Genomic DNA, 19,727 nt, shown 5'->3' on the forward strand with positions numbered 1-19,727 from the left:
TCCAGGTGATTCATAATTGTCCTCATCATTTGGACATGTAAACCAGTATCTTAGGCAATAAGTCTTTGTATACTGCTGTCATTGTGTTAATATTAATTAATTGTCACATGTATAAATGTAAGTAACTTTGGTGGTGAAGCATCTTTAGTTAGTAAAAGTATCTTTATCAGATGATGATCGGTAGAATACATGCTACGTGAAGGTGGGGAAGTAGTTTTGTTTTCTTTACTGCTGTATCTGTAATTACTGCTACAGTAATGCCCAGCACATAATCGATAGTAAATATTCATTCAATCAATGAAAGAATCTTGTAAAGTCATTGCCATTGATTTAAAGTCCAATATATACCTCTTAGAGTTATAGATGATGTTAGTGGAAATGGTGTCAAGACTGTATAGCATGACTTCACCTCAGGGAATCTCCCTTCGTCATCTTAAGGGCTCAGTCTAAAGGCTATTGGAAGATGATTGTTATAAGACAGTCAATTATGGTTGAAAAATCTCTCCAGAAACTTGTTAAGAGCTCTCTCAGTGTGTTCTCCAAAAACCGAGAGTTCACAAAAATGTCATCTCATCTGGTCCAGTTCACCTGAGGACAGACGTTTATCTTTTGTTTAGAGAGGAAAATAAAGGCAAGTTTGAACTTTTACCTGAACCTGGTACCCTTGAACTCAGCGCCCATCAACTGGCTGTGTACTAGAAATGGGGAGTGGGTATGGTGTGGAGGATTAGACCTGGAGCCCGGACCTCACGATTCTGGGGTGGTTTTCACCTTTTCCTAACTCCATGGCTTTGGGTAGATGCTGTCTTAACCACATGATACTCTAGTTCCTCTATTTGTAAATTATCACTTACCCCAAGGAAGTTGTGATAGAATTCTTACCTGTGTACTTTATGGGGCTCTTTGGAAATTGTAAATGAGATATGTCTGAAATGCTTTGCTAGTTGAACAGTTTTTCACAAATAATAGTGGAGATTCTGAATACAGGTTAGGAAGAAATCAAACAGGAAGAGAATGTACAAAGCTATCCTGATTGTACAAAAATAGTATTGATTAATGAAACTATGAATGTCCAAAGAACTTGCAAAAAAAGAATAAGAAGAAAGAAACAATTTTCAATGTCCTAAAACCATGGGCAGCCATATCTCCAACTGAGAAACCACACAAAAGAAGTCAGTTTCTGATGCATCAGCAAAGACACAGGATATCGATAATCAAAACAATGCAAGCAATGCCATATTTTAAATTTGATCCAGGTTTGATATAACCATACACAAGAATGGCTTTATTGGAGTAAAATATATAGGTTCTTAAAGATGAAACCTAGATGTTAGCTATTTAATGTTGAGCTTTCAGCTACATTTCCCAAGGACTCATCAGAGCCATAATGTAAGGAATGCAATAATTCTTCTGAGGCATTGCAGCTGCTGAAATGCAGGCAGATGGAATTTCTGCACTCTCTACTATAATGCAGAAACAAGCTCACAATAGGATAAACACTTATTCCTTGAAAATTTTCTCTTAACCCTAGAGAGAGGCTATTGTATAGACTGGCCGGTAAAATCTTTAATGTTTTGCTTTTTCATTTTATATCTGGTTTCCTGTATACCCTTTAGGAGTCTCTGTCTGTAGCTATAGAGTACAGTCCTGTGCCGAATCAAGACTATACAAAACATAAGCATGTTTCATGTCTTGGCAGTTGAAATCCGTAGATGCCATTTGTATTGGTGCAGAAATCATGGGATATAATGGAAAACCAGACTTTCATTGTTGATATTGTGAAGGTTACACATGAATTAGCATCAGAAGAAACATACCAAAATGACTAGTACTTAATGTTCAGCAAATCGAAACTGATTCCTTGATAGCATTGGAAAATAATCCATCAATTGCATTTTTTCTTTTGCCTCGTGGCAATATATTGTGCCCCATTGAGATGGAGGTGACTTTTTCCCATTAATTAAGAACCTCCTGAGTGCCAGCCACTCTGCTGGGGAACACGGGACATATGAGTGGCATGGACCTTACTGCCTGGAATGTTCAGTCTGAACTTTTCTGCGTTTCAGCTTCGGAGTTAAATGCTCCATATGTCCTGGTTCCCTTTAGTTAGACAACAAGGTTCATCTCATCAAGGAGCATGGTTCAGGGGGGTGGTGACAGTGACCAGCAGGAGACCACAAGGCTGATCCCACTAACTTTTGTGGCAGGGAGACAGAGAGTTACACAAACAAGTTTCGGGAGGGTTATATTTATTTACCGTTACTCTGAATTGGGAACTCATGAAAAAAGTTAGTTGTTTTTTTTTTTTCTGATTATAAAAGTAAGACATGATCATTATAAGAACACTTGTAAAATACAGAGTAAAATACAATGAAGAAAAAAATCACTTTCAATCCCAATACCAGGGATAATCATAGTAACCTTAGATATGCTTCCTTCTAGGCCAGATTGTATTATGCTTTTTCAGAACCAAATGCTGTTTTTAAATTTTTTTATTTTTTTAACTTTAAAAAAAATTTTTATTTATTTATTTATTTATGGCTGTGTTGGGTCTTTATTGCTGCACATGGGCTTTCTCTAGTTGCGGCGAGCGGGGGCTACTCTTCGTTGCGGTGCACGGGCTTCTCATTGCGGTGGATTCTCTTGTTGCGGAGCACGGTCTCTAGGCGCACGGGCTTCAGTAGTTGTGGCATGGGGGCTCAGTAGTTGTGGCTCACGGGCTCTAGAGCGCAGGCTCAGTAGTTGTGGCACACGGACTAGTTGCTCTGCGGCATGTGGGATCTTCCCGGACCAGGGATCGAACCCGCGTCCCCTGCATTGGCAGGCGGATTCTTAACCATTGCTCCACCAGGGAAGTCCCCCAAATGGTGTTTTTACACTTAAATTATCTTGAACTTTGGCCCAGGACATTATTTTTTACAATATAATTTTCAATGGCTATAACAGTATTCCTTATTATGGAGCTATCAAAATTTATTTAACCAGTCTCCTATTATTGCATAGTTGTTATTTCATAGTTTCCTTGTGATAAACCATGATGGTATGAATATCCTTAAATATTAAATTTTGCACTTATTCATAATCATTTCCTTTGTATGAAGAGCAGAAATAAGATTTCTGGGTCAAAGGTTTACACATTTAAAAAGCATTTGATGCATATTACCACATATTGAAGTGTATTTTAAAACCCATTTTGTTGAATTGACATCCTTTCATTAATGGTTTCCCTTAGAAAAATCTTTCTAGCTTCTTCTCTTACATTCTGTGTCTGATGTAATTTTGAAACAATTGAATATTTGTTGAATTTTGAGAAGAAGAAGAACACTGTAATACTTAAAGCAAAGAATACTAAAATGCAACCGTGTTAAGGAAAAGAATGAAAATATTATTAGCTAATGTTGTTTCACATTCCTTATGCCAAAATAGACCCTGACATTTTTAACTGGCATTTTTATTAAAGCAAGTAAATAAATATATTTCAAATACAAGGCATGGGGTCTCTAAGCCTGTGTTCAAGCATGTATCAACTATTCGTAACTGTACCTTTCTCTGCAGGACATTGAGCAGCGGTGTAGAAAGAGAGGGTTTTTGTGGGTTTTTTTTTAATGTTTGTTCAATAAATAACATTTCACTTTGAAATAATTTTCTGTTATTAAGAAAAATACTCCCATCTGGTATTTTTTCCCCACCTAAGTTGTGCAATTGACGAGGCTGCTGTCTTGTGCTGTGAAAACCCACTGGTGAATTTCCTTTTGCTTTTCTCAGGCAAACACTCTTTGTAGTCTTTCCAGGTAATTTTACAATTAATGTTCTAGAAGGCCACAGAAAAATTGATGATAATGAAACTGAGGGAATTGGGAAGCACATCTGTTGAATAGCAAGGGAAGGTTTTCTTTCTGTCCTTTATTTCTCCTATTTTTAAAAGGGGAAAAAAACCACACCTCTTATTTATTTTGGCATTGTTTTTCTGCCCTTTTTTTCAGTGCTCTGCGGAGGGGGCGAGAACTTTCTGTGTGCCAGTGGCATCTGTGTCCCCAGGAAACTGCTGTGTAATGGCTACAACGACTGTGGCGACTGGAGTGACGAGACTCATTGCAGTATGTGACAGGCTGTGTGGGGTTTGTCTGGGGGGGGGACAGGGATTCCATTCAGGGGCCTGGAAACCAGCGCCGTTCCATTGTCCAGTACTGACAACCACCCGGCACTTGGGTGGACTTCTTTTAGTTTGCTTTTCTTAAGTGAGCAAATGTGTTTATCTTCCCTCACTCCGTGTGACAGCTGCGTGTTTGCACACCTTCCAAAGGCCTGAATTCATTAGGAACTTGACAGCTAGATGTGCGTTGGAACAGATCAGGGACTGAAGTGTTTTTGCTTAAAGCATCTTAAAATTGGGAAAGGGCTTTCTGTTTATTTTGTGTGGGTGAGGGTTTTTGTTTTTGTCTTTAAAGCTTTGAGTATAAAGGTCAACTTTTTTAGAAAAAGAATATTTTTAATAGGAAAATTTTTTACCCTCATGATTTTTAACAGTGGTGACACAGAAGATGCAAAATCTTTTGTTCGTTTGTGCTTCCTCTAAATCTGGAGAGAGTGATGGCAAGGACTGTTTTGTATCCATGGATCGGTAGATTCAGCCTTAAATATCCTCAATTTACTTACCATTGATTTGATCAGTCATTTTGACTAAAACGGTGGTTTGTCCAATATCGTATTTGTCTGCTTGGGCTGCCTTACAAAATACCACAGGCTGGGTGCCTTAAACAGCAGAAATGTATCTTCTCACAGTTCTGGAGGCTGGAAAGTCCAAGAAGGGAGAGGGGAGGAGAGAGAGCTCTGCTGTCTCTGCCTCTTCTTTTTTTTTTTTTTTTTTTTTTTAAAAGGATTTTCTTATTTATTTATTTATTTATTTATTTATTTATTTTTGGCTGTGTTGGGTCTTCGGTTCGTGCGAGGGCTTTCTCCAGTTGCGGCAAGCGGGGGCCACTCTTCATCGCGGTGCGGGGACCGCTCTTCATCGCGGTGCGCGGGCCTTTCTCTATCGCGGCCCCTCCCGTCGCGGGGCACAGGCTCCAGACGCGCAGGCTCAGCAATTGTGGCTCACGGGCCCAGCTGCTCCGTGGCATGTGGGATCTTCCCAGACCAGGGCTCGAACCCGTGTCCCCTGCATTAGCAGGCAGATTCTCAACCACTGCGCCACCAGGGAAGCCCTCTGCCTCTTCTTACAAGGGTATGAGCCCTATTCAGTTAGGGTCCCACCCTTATGACCTTTATCACCTCCTCACAGGCCCTGTCTCCAAATACAGTCATGCTGGGGTCTAGGGCTTCAACATACAAATTTTGGGCAGACACAGACATTCACTCCATATCAGATTTATATTCAGTTCTCAAATTGATTTGCAATCATGCAACAGATAAAAAGGAAAAATTAGCCTCAAGAATACATTGCAGGATCTGCATCCGAAACAGGACCATATGCAATGGTGTTCGAATTGCTTTCTAATGGTTACATGACCAGCAATAGTTACTGTGGGAAAAGCTGTGTTTTATTCCCTGTAGGGGTTACCAAGGCTTTATAAGGGCTCATCTCAGTTGCTCACCTGAGTTGAAAGATTCCTCTGGTGTGTTTGCCAGGTGGACCAACTCTTCTCCATATGAAGGGTTAGGATGTTTATTTACCATAAGTTTTGAAAGACAGTATATTATGGTAATATTTAGGGTCAGTGTTTCCCAAACTGGTGTCCCATAGTACCTGAGTCTTGAAAAATGCTTGGGAAAAAAATAAGTTTGAGAAATGCTGTCTATCAGATCTACTTCTTAGAGAGCTACAATACATATTCGTTCATTAAAGGTTCTGATAAATCCCACAGTTTAAAAAAAACACATTAATTTTATCTTGACTTGGTGTTTCCTCAAAATTATTTGTTTATGTATACCCTCACCTTTAATTAATTAATTAATTAATTTATTCATGCATTTATTTATTTTGCATAATATCTAGCATCCTGTAGAATTTCAGTTAAGCCACCATATTTTTGGGAAATGTTTTCACTAAGATATTTGTTTTTATAATTTGGAATTCTCTCTTCAGAAAAACCTATGGCATGTGATTGTACATGAAAAACATTTTTTTAGGATGTTTATTTACATTAGGGAGTATTGCTGTGGACTTGGGAACAAATATTGTGTAAAGCACCTACAGTAGGGATTTTAAGTGGTTCAGTAGAATTATATACAGTAATGGGAGTTACAGTGGAATCTCTTGTTTATCTCCCAATTATGGCCCATGTTATGTCATATTCAAATTCTGCGTGTGCCTCTACCCCCAGTGCTGGGCTAACACTGGCTTCATGATTATGTTCCTCCACTACACTGAGCATTGCACTTTAAACAGTAAGAGATTTCTGCTGCATTTGTTGAAACTGAATTTGAAGGAGTAAATTTTCCTAGTCAGTGACTGAACAAAGAAGGTAGTATTATTATTATGCAAGGTATTCAGCAATATCCTAGGAGTGCAAGAGTTTATTAAGACATGGGCCTTCTTCATAACCACACTTCAAAAACCATTTGGCTTAGTTTGTTGAGGAAGTACATCCCTTCAGAATACTTGTCTATGAAAATGCTTAGTTGGACATTGAGAGCTTTGCATGCAATTGTCCTGACCTTACAAGGACATCTGCCTCTGAGCTTTAACATTCAGTGCTTGTGGCATTTCAGCACGCATGTTTATAGAAGGTGCCACCTTCCTGTTGTCACCACCCTGCAGTGAAGGAATAGTGTGAAGTCTGAATTAGGGCGTGGATACAGATCAGAGCTGGGATGCAACCCACAGATACTCCTGCGGGGAGAAGGAAACTTTGCTGGGCTTCCCAGTGGGAGTACAAGGATTTGCCACGTTCTGAGGGTCCTGGCGGGTACAGGAGGGGGATTGCCTTCCAAGGAAGGAAGGGAAGGGATTTGCTATTTGTGAGTTCCCTCATCAACTGTACAAGAAGCATTTACCTACATGATTTGATTGAATTTTCAGCAAACGAAGTATTATTCCTTTTTGTTCAGATGCAGAGCCGAGGCTCACGGCCATGAATGAATTTGCCAGTGGCTCAAAGTGCTAGATTTGAACCCACTCCTGAATGGGTCCAAATTTAACTGTTTTCTCTAAACTGTGCTGCCTTTGACTTGCCCATGTCCATAAAAGTGTGAATTTGGTGAATGATTGTACTCCGATCATTCATGAAAGACAGGAAAATGTTTAGTTTGGATGCTCTATTATGCTGAGGGAGATAATTGTCTTTTACAGGGGCTCTCCAGGTATCTGGGCCTGCTTACTGACCCTCCCTGGCAACTCATTTTGCCATGTTTATCAGTCTCTTTCTAATCAGTAAAATGGACCGATTTCTAACCACCTAGAGCAATTTTAGTGGTATAGCGAAAAGATTTTTGAAGATTAAGGGTTTTTTTTGTTTTGTTTTTTTAATTTCTAGCTCTGTAGCTCGAGGCAGGCTACTTCTCCAGGTTTTCCTTGTCATCAAGGCTGGCAGCACAATTGCATCTCCAGGAAGCCCCACCTGCGGGGATTCTAATTCCATTGGTCTGGAGGGGGTGCCCAGGCAGCAGTACCTTTGTAAAACTCCCCCAGTGATTCTCGTGTGCAGCCAGGTTTGAAACCACTGCCCTAGAGGGTGTCTGGTGTCTCTTTTGCTGCTAACATTCTATGATCTTTTGATTCTATAACCAGCTGTAGGACAGTGTCTGGTACAGAGCAGGTGCTTAGCAAATGAATGAGAAAGCCTCCAGGAAAATGGTTGTCACAGGGAAAATAGCTGCCACAAAGTCCCCGTACTTTGTGCCACATAAACCTCTGTCAAATACTTTTGGAAGTCATTTGCTCTGAATTTGGGGTAACATTGGTTGATTTATTTTTGAGGACTGTGGTGAACTAATTATACTGAGTTAACTAATTATCCTAGTTAGTATAATTAGTTCTACTAATTACCATACAGTATAGTGATTAATATTGTAAGGTCCTAAGTCAGGCTGCCTGTCTTCCTATTTCTTCTTTATCATTTCCTGCCTCTGTGAATGTGGAAAGTTACTCAGTCTCTTTGGGCCTCAGTGTCCTTATCAGTAATATGGAGACAATAAGTAATAGTAACTATCTCTAGAATTGTTGGGCAGAATAATGAGTCACTGGATGTCAAGCACAGAGACCACTGTCTGGCATGCAGTAACTCTCAAAGGGCATTAGGATTTGTGGTTGTGATTGTGGCTGTGATCTTATTCTCCACGCCCTCCCTCCTCCCAACACTGTTCCCACCCCTGCCCCGCCAAAGGTCAGGTGATACATTGTAGAGGAGACAAATACTACAATATGCACAACAGTTTTAAAAGCAGCACCCCACGAAGCTGTGTAGAAAGGAGGCCACCCAAACAGCACAAAATAAACACTGATATTCCAAATAATGTTTCCGAGTCATCAAAAATGACTGTACCTACCATAGTTTCTTTACTAAGATGGGGTGCAAGTAAACACTAGAAAGATTTCCACCACATTAATAAAAATAAAAGTATTTCATTCTATGCCGATGGAGGAAGCTTCAGATGTCTGGAAGATTCACATCTGTTTAGTGGCAGTCTGATTATGCGGAATCAATCAAATTATTGAATAATCTTGAGTTCCCACTATGTGTGAAGCATGTTCTAGATACCTAGTAAATATAGAGACTGTTAAGACATGGTTTCTTAAAAAAAAAAAAAAAAAAAAAAGACATGGTTTCTTGCTTGATGACACTTTTAATCTAATCAGGGAAATGGCATATAAAAATAGAGATCATTAAATATAGTGTTTTAGAACAATATAATAGATGTCACCGAGCAAAAGAAGATTGTGTAAACAAAAAGGTCCTGTGAGTAGAGAAGAGCGCGGATTACTGGTTGCCAGCTTGGTGTGGAGACACCTGATGGAAAAGACGGGATTAGAACTGGCCTTGGACTGAGTTGATGTTTGGATATTCCAGAACAGTAGCTCTCAACTGGGGGCAGTATTACTCCTGGGGGGTGTTCTGCAATGTATAGAGACCTGTTTGATTGTCACCACTGCGGAGGCTGGAGGGAATGCTACTGGCATTTAGTGGGCAGTGGCTGGGAATGTTGATGAACATCATACGAGGCACAGGGTAGCTCCCCTCAGCAGAGAGTCACCCAGCCCCAAAGGTCAGCAGTACTGCAGTTGAGAAATCCTCCTTTGGAGCTAGAAGTCAATAGGTGAAGAAACCCCAGGAGGTGAAGAAGCCCGGGTCACTGTAATAATCTGGGCAACTGTGGGCAAATTGGTTAACCTCTTTGGTCATCTCAAAACGAGGGCGTTTCGGGATGGAAATTGAGCATCCATACTTGTATCCTGAGTTGAGGCAGCATGATTATGTTTACAGACTTATAGAGACTGAGCCAACTGAATGAGGCTCGTGATAAAAGGCTTTCTGTTCCTTAGCTCTCCCCTTTCATTTAATGACAGTTTTGAGGGATAAAAGTTAATCATTGTGATGCCAGACTGAAATAGATATTAACAAGCAAAACTTCAGAAGTAACATTTTGTATCAAGCTCTCATTCAGAAAAAAAGATCTGTATCTAGAAAAACACCTACCTTAGGTTACGCAAAATTATGCTTGTATTGAGCGAGAAAATCACAGCAAGCAGCTTTTGCAAGTTTTGATCGTTGGCCCCAAATTACACTGACAACATCTCTTTTCGGTTCAAATAAACATTTATTCCAATAAAAGGAGGCACTGTGATCTTTGCTATGTGCTATGTATTTCTGGGTGTGCAATGCCTTTGGTTAAGGTTTTGTGTGTTTACTAATTACACAGACCTTAGGGAGGCAATAGTTGTTTTCCAAATGCAGCTAGTTTTGTATCTAACCGGAAAATGGCATCTAACCAAGAAAGTCATAACAGTGGAAAGTTGCATCTGCACCTGTGTGAATAATGAGGAATTTTAAAAAAATGTTTGAATCATCTTCACTTATGAAATAAGCTAATAAGTGACAGCGTTAATTTACAAAATATGTCCAATGAGGTGCTTTAGTATGAATTACCGGGGATCCTAGAATAGGCCACACAGAGGGTCCACTTTGGAAATTTTTAGTGTGTTCTCAGGTTAATCAGATTCTGAAAGGAATATTTGATTTCCCAGTCCTATCATCAAAAAAATGAAGTGTACTGCTTAAAAAAATTAATTCGTATGGTTTAAAATCTGTCACCCCTCCACCCTGTCTCCTCCTCCAGGTAATGTAAGTACTTCTGCACTGATGGTCACAGTGAGGACCCTGGTACTGCTGATTCTAGCATGCCGATTCAAAACTTCTCACAAGAGATGAAAATAAAAATCAGAAAGATCTTTTAAAACTTCCCGAGGAAATGTATATATCTTGATGCACAAATTCCCCAACCCTGCTCAGTGGGCAGGAGAACCAAAATCATAACCTTTCTTGACTCAGCCTCTGTGTGTGTGTGTGTGTGTGTGTGTGTGTGTGTGTGTGTGTGTGTGTGTGTGTGTCAGCAGTGGGGTGCAGGGTGGGAAGTTAGTACCCTCTGTTGAATGGGAGGAAATAGTACGGTCAAGGTGAAACTGGGATCTCTTTTTAGTCCTTATATTTTCCCTTATGATGGTTGTCCCAGAGGAAATGAAAAATTGAAAGTACTTACAAAGTTCTGTATGTGTATAAATATGAGCATATGTGTACGCACGTGTGTGTTTGTGTATGTAGACATACACACACCCTCTTAATGATGGCGCTGAACAGATGATCTCTAAGGCCCATTCCATTTCTAAAATGATGTGATTCTAAGAGTATTTAAGTAACTTTTTTTTAGAAGAATGCTCTTTGAAAGAGAAGTTGATGAGTCATGTGAATAACAAGTATAATATTTTGATGTGGCTAACAGTTTCACTGATCAATGCCCAAGACTTTTTTTAATAAATTTATTTATTTATTTATTTATTTTTGGCTGCGTTGGGTCTTCATTGCTGCTCACAGGCTTTCTCTAGTTGTGGCGAGCGGGGACTACTCTTTGTTGCGGTGAGCAGGCTTCTCATTGCAGTGGCTTCTCTTGTTGTGGAGCACGGGCTCTAGGCACGTGGGCTTCAGTAGTTGTGGCGCGTGGGCTCAGTAGTTGTGGCTCGCGGGCCCTAGAGCGCAGGCTCAGTAGTTGTGGCGCACGGGCTTAGTTCCTCCGTGGCATGTGGAATCTTCCCGGACCAGGGATCGTACCCGTGTCCCCTGCATTGGCAGGCGGATTCTTAACCACTGCACCACCAGGGAAGTCCCTTTGCCCAAGACTTCTGATAATAAATTGTTTGGAATGTTTATAGTAAAGAGGCACCCATCACCAGTTGTATGAGATGCAGACGTCTATTTGAGGAGGAACAGTTAGCTGTAATTCAGGAGACTGGACTGTTGACCATTAGATTCTTGGTCTTTGTCAGCCAAGCAGACTGATCCTCACACATGCCTCCATTTCTCACCTCTTTCCTTTGTTCTTGCTGTTGCCTCTATTTGAAACCTGCTGAAGTTTTCATTCCATCCACTCTACTAAAATCCTGCTCATCTTCCATGATCCCTCTCCAGCCTTACGAATCTATTTTCGAACTTCATTCACTTTAAATAAGGGAAAAAATAATACATTTAAGAAATCTAGTTTCTATTACATGCAGGCTTTACATGTATTTTAAACATTTTTACAGCTTTATTGAAGTGTAATTTACATACTGTAAAATTAACCCATTGATTTTTAGTAAATTTATAGAATTGTGCAACCATCACCACAGTCTACTTCTAGAACTTTTTCATCTCTCCCCACACTTTCCTTCTACCTATTTGCAGTCAGTCCCCACTCCCACATCTCCAGCCATAGATAACCACTGCTCTGACATCTGTCTCTGTAAGTTTGCCTTTTCCAGGAACTTCATAAATGGGTTGCATAATACGTAGTCATTGGTTTCTTTCACTTAGCATAATGTTTCTGAGCTTCATCTATGCTGTCACATGTATCAGTAGTTTGATACTTTTAATTGGTGAATAGTATCCCATTGTATGAATATACTACATTTTGCTTATCCATTTACCAATCATTGAGCATTTAGATTGTTTCCAGTCTTTGGCTATTATGGATAATGCTGCTGTAAACATTCACATACAAGTCTTTGTGTGGATATATGTTTCACTTTTCTTGGGTAGCTTTCTAAGTGTGGAATTCACGAATCACATGATAAGGTTATAGTTAAGTTTATAAGAAGCAGCCAAACTGCTTTCCAAAGTGGCATTATTATTTTACATCCCCACCAACTATATATGAGAGTTTCAGTTTCTTAAAATCCTTGTCAATACTTGGCATTATCTGTCTCATCTATTATAACTATTTTAGGGGATATGTAATAGTATCTTATTGTGGTTTTACTTGCATTTCCTTAATGATTATATTGAGCACCTTTTCTTGTGCTTATCAGCCATTCATATGTCTTTATGAAGACTTTCTATTCAAGATTTTTGCTTCCTTGTAATTGGATTGTTTGTCTTATTATTGAGTGTAAGAGGTCTATATATATTTTGGATATAAGTCCTTTATCAGATACATGCTTTGAAAATATTTTTTTCCAGTATATGGCTTCTCTTTTCATTTTTAAATAGTATCTTTGGAAGCACAAATATGTTTAATTTTAATGGATAACCATTTATTATTTTTTTCTTTTAGGCTTGTGTTTTGTTGTTATATCGAAGAATTCTTTGCCCTCCTCAAGGTCACGAAGATTTTTTTCCTATGTTTTTTCCTAGAAGCTTCATAATTTTAGCTCTTACATTGAAGTCTAGAATCCATTTTGAGATAATTTTTGTGTATGGTTTGAGGTAAAGGTCAGAGTTCATTTTTGCATATTTGAAATCCAGTTGTCCCAACACCATTTGTTGAAGAGTATTCTTTTCCCATTTAATTGTCTTGGAAACTTACATTAATTTATTATTTATACCTTCCCCTAAACTCTATTAAATAATTGCTCTTATCCTAATTTCAGAAATAAGTTTACAGACTTATAAATTTTAACTAATACACTCAAATTCCCACAGCTAATAGATGATAGAACCAGGATAGGAGTTCTGGTTTACCCAAGAACAAGACCTATCTTCTTACTAAAATTTCCTTGCATGATGTTTATTCCAACATTAAACTATAAGCTTCCTGAGGTTATATATCACTTATTCTTATCTTGGCACCATAATCTAGGACAGTACTGTTTATTTGAGGGTCATGCTGTGAAACATTCAATTGACTTAGGTGATGTGAAAGTAAGTAATGACTCTCTAATCTAAATGACTTTTTCTCTTCGTTATGTTTATGCTTACCATTGACAAAAACTAGACTTTCATTTTAAAGGAAACATTTTTAAGAAATAACTACTCACCCTCTATTAAGTATTCATTCTGTATGAACATGAACTTCATTAGGAACTATGGTGAGTTGAGAATGTCTTTTCTCATATTTGACTCTAAAGGAGCTTTCAGGTGTCATAAAGCGGAGCTCAGATAAATACTGTCAGGAAGTGATAAAAGCATTGTCTTGGGAGCCAGAGGGTCCTAGTTGTGGTTCTTCAGTAACTTGTTAGGTGACCTTGAGCAAGTCATTAGATCTCTCTGCACCACAGTCTCCTCACCTGTAAAAGCATAGATGTGGACCAGGTTACCATTATGATTTCCCTCCCATGATATGCTTTTGTTATATAAACTACTACTGTAACATCCTGTTCTGCTCTAATGACCCATCAGTGGCTTCTCTTATTTTCAGATTGCAGCGAGAATCTGTTTCACTGTCACACGGGCAAGTGCCTTAATTATAGCCTGGTATGTGATGGATATGACGACTGTGGGGATCTGAGTGATGAGCAAAACTGTGGTAAGTAGCATTATTTCCCTGAAGGTTTTCATTTAACATTGCAGAAATTGATAATCAAGAACTTGTAGCTCATTGTTTGTTAATGTGATTAGTGGGTGAAATTACAAAATGATTGGTTTCTTAATTTTCAGAAAGAGGAAGTTTTTTAAATTATTAGTCTCAGTCATGTCTTATGTGTAAATGTAAGATTCCTTACAAAAAGTCATACTAAGGAAATGCTAAAGATGTGGAGTAGAAATGGGAGTTAACTTTTTTTTTCTCTTTGAAAATGTTTGGTTTCTCCTCTGGTTGGAGCCGGTGGCTCGTGTTTAGATTTTGAGTTCTTGAGCAAAACTTTGCAGACAGATATATTTTCTGTTCCTGATCCCCTTATTATGTATAACCAAAGACCCCTCCTTTATTTGATTGCCACACACTACAGGGGCAACTTCTGCAGTGGGGATATCGAAGGTTAGAAGGGTGCATTTGTTTTATGTACAAAAACTGATCTTAACTTTTAAAGAAGGAACCTACCTACTAGTTGCACGTTTGTACCTATAAACAGCATCTTCCCAATTCCTCACCCTCCCAGCCCCTGGTAACCAGCAGTCTACACTCTGTTTGAACAAAATCAGATTTTTTTAGATTCCACATGTTAGTGATATCACACAGTATTTGTCTTTCTTTTTCTGGCTTATCTTATTTAGCATAAACTTATACAACACTATATGTCAATTATATCTCAATTAAAAAAAAAAGAATGACCCTACCTTTAAAAGAGCCGAGTTCAATTCTGAATGCCCTCTCATGAATTAAAACCAGCAAAATTCTTCTTGCTTATTTACCTTTCTGAATTTGTGATTAGCTTTTGAATTTTTTTTTAAGGTAGTATATTATTGAGTGACAGAAGAACTTTCTAATATGAACAGAAGGGTGAGGTGAGGCAGGACACTGGGCAAATGATGTGAAATAATATTCAGCATTAGAGAATATCAAAAGAAATGCTGGGGGAGGATCAGGGGAATGCCTCGGAGGAGTGGTGAATGTCAGAAATGGCCCCATGCTGGGAAACTCAGTAGTTTCTAGAAGCACCTGTGTAGCTGCCCCTCACTGCATCCATAAGAATGTTGGAAAATGTACGTATGTGCAAAACATCCCACGGGTCACTAGATAGATATGGATTATCTTCTGGGATTGAGTAGTCTCGGGACACAAAGAATGAGACACCATTGTAATTGTATACATCATAAAATTTATAGTTTGGGACCTTAGAGATTATCTACTCCAACTCCTCCTTTTACCAATAAGATAACTGGAGAAGAGAGAGTAAAAATGAGGGAGGGGGGAATTGAGTGTAGCTTGGTAGTTCAATAGGTCAGTGGAGAGGGCCAGTGTATAGTTGGCGTGTGAAAGACAGTGGTCTTACCAACTCAACCTAGTTCCTCTGAAGGTAGTAGGATATCATGAGGTTTGTGCTCTTAGGATGACTTTGTTTCTACCTAATGGTAATAATCACGATGTCCTCTTAGACCATTCTCTGTCCCAGCTGCCCATCTTTAGCAGGCTGAGCATGTGCTGGCTCTTCTGGTTCCCACCCATGCATCCCAGCTATTGTGTCTTTCTTCTTTTCTCTGTACCATGTCTTCCATCTTCTTCACTTAATTGCTCCCCTATATCCTTCAAGATCCATGGTCCCTCCACAGGTCTGTTAAAGACAGTGGTGCTGTTAATGGAAGTCTATGATAGTTCCTCATTATGGAATCTGTTATTCATGAATCTACATACATCTTTTAAAGGGTTGTTTATATTAAGGTTATTCCATGTCTCATATCAAAGAATCCTATAGGTTCTGCCCTCTGTGAGAAGAAACATCACTTAGTTCTCCTGTTTCCCCAGGAATATATAGTTTGGGACAGAGGTTAAATCCAGGATAAAAAGAATCATTAAAAAAACCCCAAATATTTTGCATTTCTTACCCAGCAGTTCTTTCAAGTATGAGTTATATATTTAGACAGTTCAATAGAAAACCTAAGCTGAGCATCAGGCAAGTTGACAGGAGGAGATACCTGCCTCCGCAGTTTACCACAGAGAGATAAGTTGCAATTCTTAGAAACATGACAGAGTTGTCACGAATCATCAAATCAGCTATCTACATTGTGAAATCCAAATCACAGTTCTGTTTATTTGAGCCAAATCACAAAATTTTCATAAGGAAAGAAAACAGTGACTAAACACAACAAAACCCAGAACAAACTATGGGTCCTAAAAGAGCTGGGCAGTTGTTATTCATCTGAAAAACAGTCAGGTCTTACCCCGTAGTGATGGTGGCCAGAGGGCCACATGGTTGGCCGGGAGGTGCCAGACCCAGAGTGGAAAGGCTATTGACGGTATTGGAATAACTGGAACAGACTCTCTTCTACTGGAACCACAAGCCATACAGTTCTAAGTGTTTGTCATGCTGGTTCTCTCCATCCTCCTGAGTTTTGGTTTCCTCCAGATTGCAACCCCACAGAGGGGCATCGCTGTGGAGATGGGCGCTGCATTGCCATAGAGTGGGTGTGTGACGGTGACCATGACTGTGGGGATAAGTCCGACGAGGTCAATTGCTGTGAGTGCCCTGAGGGTTTTCATTTTGCTTATTTTTCTACTTCTGCCTGTTTAGTCAAATGCACTCAAGGTTCACTATCTAAACAGATTCTTACACTTTGGTCCTAGCCTATACAGATAATAATTGATTGGTGTGATGACAGTAACAACATAGTGTAACTGACTCCCGCATCTCTCTCTCCAAAACTCCAAGCCTGATTTGGCTGCTCTGGCCAAGCGGGTGGCAGTTTTCTTTCTCATTGTCCACAAATATCCTTTCTGGGCCTGTGACTTTGTCAAAGGGAATGTTCTTCCCGGAGACTGGGGCACTTTTCTTCTGCAAACAATATATGAGCAGTTAAGTGGGAGCCTCCAGAGGTGCTCTCAGGTACCACGTGTGGGAGAACCGGGGGAGAACTGGCAGAGATAAGAGAGCCTTCAGTGTTCATAGAGTTACACAGAGTGTGCAATAATATTGTAACTTTAGAGCCCGTCTTATTTCTGGGTGAGTATATCCGGAGAAAACTCTAACTCAAAAAGACACATGCACCCCAGTGTTCATTGCAGCACTGTTTACAATAGCCAGGACATGGCAGCAACCTAAATGTCCCTCAACAGACGAATGGATACAGAAGATGTGGCACATATATACAATGGAATATTGCTCAGCCATAAAAAAGAATAAAATAATGTCATTTGCAGCAACATGGATGGACCTAGAGATGATCATACTAAGTGAAGTAAGCTAGACAGAGAAAGACAAGTATCATATGATATCACTTATATGTGGGATCTAAAAAAATGATACAAATGAACTAATTTACAAAACAGAAACAGACTCACAGACATAGAAAACAAACTTATGGTTACCAAAGGGGAAAAGGGGGTGGGCGAGGGATAAATTAGGAGGTTGGGATTAACACATACACACTGCTACATATAAAATAGATAACCAGCAAGGTCCTACTGTATAGCACAGGGAACTATACTCAATATTTTGTACTAATCTATAAGGGAAAAGAATCTGAAAAATATTGAATAGATACATATATATATATAACTGAATCACTGTGCTGTACACCTGAAACTAACATGATATTGTAAATCAACTATCCTTCAATTAAAAAAAAAAGTCTTCAGGTAGCTATTACACACCTCCTAATAAAATCAAATATGGCTGATCACATTTTATTCCCTAGAAACTACAGTATACTCAGTAGGGGATAATAAAATGATTGAATAGCAGCAGCTATTTGTTAAAAGAGAGTAATATTGATCTGAAAGAGTTAATATGGTGCATTTTATGCAAGTTCAAACTAATTAAACTCTTTATTCCTTCTTTTGCTGTCTAATAAAAGTAGGAACAGCTGATACATATGAGATTGACTATTTAATCTGCCTATAACTTGAGGCAAAATTAGAAATGTGGGTTGCATGGTTTTTATTTTGACATAAGAAAAATCACATAAATTAATTAGGAAATGCAATGCCCAGCTTTCTTCTTTCCTGAACTTGTTTGAACTGGAATAGTACCTGAGTCCTTGCTTAGTGGACATAGTGGAACGGAGTGGACTGTATTTTGATGGATCTTGGAAAAGCAAGGACTTGGTGCTCATGTATGTATTTATGTATGTGTGTATGTATGTGTGTATGTAGACCATAAGTTGGTGAAGGCCGAGGTCATATGATACATGGGTTTCTAACGTTCTAAAAGACAACAGGGATAAAATTAAGACAACCTTCAGAAATTGGAAGGTTAATGGCCCTAGACCATCCCTTTTAAATGCCAGACGTCGTAAGCAAGTTTTGAAATAAAGTGTTTATTATGTGGTAGGTACTATGCAAGTCTTTCACATATACCACTTCATTAGTGCATTAGGTCAGGTTGGTGCAGAGTGAAATGTTGGGGCTTGGGTTAGAAAAGCTTGCCTTCACATTCTGGCCCTACCTTTTAACAGCCTTGAGACTTTGAGGCAAACACTAACCTCTCTAAGCTTCAGTTTCCTTATTCTAAACAAGGTCGATAATATCCATTTGCAAATTTGTTATGAGAATTGGAGATTAGACACCTAATACTCCTAGCACAGTTATTGCCATATAGTAAGGCTTTAATAAATTGTAGCTTTTATATTAGTAGTATAACTACTACCATCATTAATACTGTTTTTCACCATGCAATGATCAAGAAAAAATTTTTAGTGAGTGCTATTTAATAAGGGAAGAGAAATTCCTGAAAGGAAACTTTCCATTCCAAAAATACTTGGAATGAACAAAATGAATGATATATTCATTCATTTATGCAGAACATTCAGATATTTAGAACACTTCATTCTTGGTGATGCCAGATAAATGGGAATCATTGATGTGATCTATAGACTGAAAGAAGTAGAGATAATTAAAATGCATGTTATTTTGGCATTTCCTAGCGTGTCACAGCCAGGGTCTGGTGGAATGCAGAAGTGGCCAGTGTATCCCCAGCACTTTCCAGTGTGATGGAGACGAGGACTGTAAGGACGGAAGTGATGAAGAGAGTTGCACCAATGGTAAGTGTGTGCTCCAGCCCCGGAAACGGTCCTTACCGGCGGGCCTTTCCTTGAGAGCAAAGCAAAAAGTTGGAAGTTACCTAGAGCTTAAAGGATCCCCACATAAATAATGCCAGATTGCCTAATGCACTGGTCCTCACAGCTCTGGTCAGCCAGAAACCCTTGCTTATGGTAAATGTAACTCTCATGCAACTTACACTGAAAAATCATCCCTAAGGGTGAAGAGTAGAGGTTAAACACTTAAACAGCATGGGCAGATTCAGTTAGATGTTTTATGGGGAAACACCACGATAAAGAGAAAAGTGTAGCATATAGTATTCAATTCAATTAGATTTCAATTAGAAAGAACTGGCTTCTGAAATTAAATGTAACGGCTTCCTAAAATAACCATGTGCAGAGAAGCAGTTTAATGCCTCACATTACCAAGAAATATACTTTTTTTCTTTTTTTTTTTTGGCTTTCAGGGAATCGTTTTTATTTTTATTTTTTATTTTTTTAACATCTTCATTGGAGTATAATTCCTTTACAATGGTGTGTTAGTTTCTGCTTTATAACATAGTGAATCAGCTATACATATACATATATCCCCATATCCCCTCCCTCTTGCGTCTCCCTCCATCCTCCCTATCCCACCCCTCTAGGTGGTCACAAAGCACCGAGCTGATCTCCCTGTGCTATGTGGCTGCT

General features: G+C 39.0%; 1 protein-coding gene across 4 annotated transcripts in view; it reads left to right on the forward strand.

The window, feature by feature from the left end:
* The window catches only part of CORIN (corin, serine peptidase), a 261,407-nt gene that overhangs the window by 154,282 nt on the left and 87,398 nt on the right, over positions 1 to 19,727 (forward strand). For 3 of the 4 annotated variants that reach the window (XM_007180752.3, XM_007180749.2, XM_007180751.2), the window contains exons 6-9: positions 3,984 to 4,097; positions 13,825 to 13,932; positions 16,409 to 16,519; positions 18,924 to 19,040. In XM_007180752.3, coding sequence (XP_007180814.2) covers positions 3,984 to 4,097; positions 13,825 to 13,932; positions 16,409 to 16,519; positions 18,924 to 19,040 — 450 coding nt within the window. The remainder of the gene's footprint in view (positions 1 to 3,983; positions 4,098 to 13,824; positions 13,933 to 16,408; positions 16,520 to 18,923; positions 19,041 to 19,727) is intronic. The other variant, XM_007180750.2, reaches the window with a different exon arrangement.

The sequence above is a fragment of the Balaenoptera acutorostrata genome, chromosome 5, assembly GCF_949987535.1.
Source record: "Balaenoptera acutorostrata chromosome 5, mBalAcu1.1, whole genome shotgun sequence".
In the NCBI taxonomy this organism is placed as follows: domain Eukaryota; kingdom Metazoa; phylum Chordata; class Mammalia; order Artiodactyla; family Balaenopteridae; genus Balaenoptera; species Balaenoptera acutorostrata.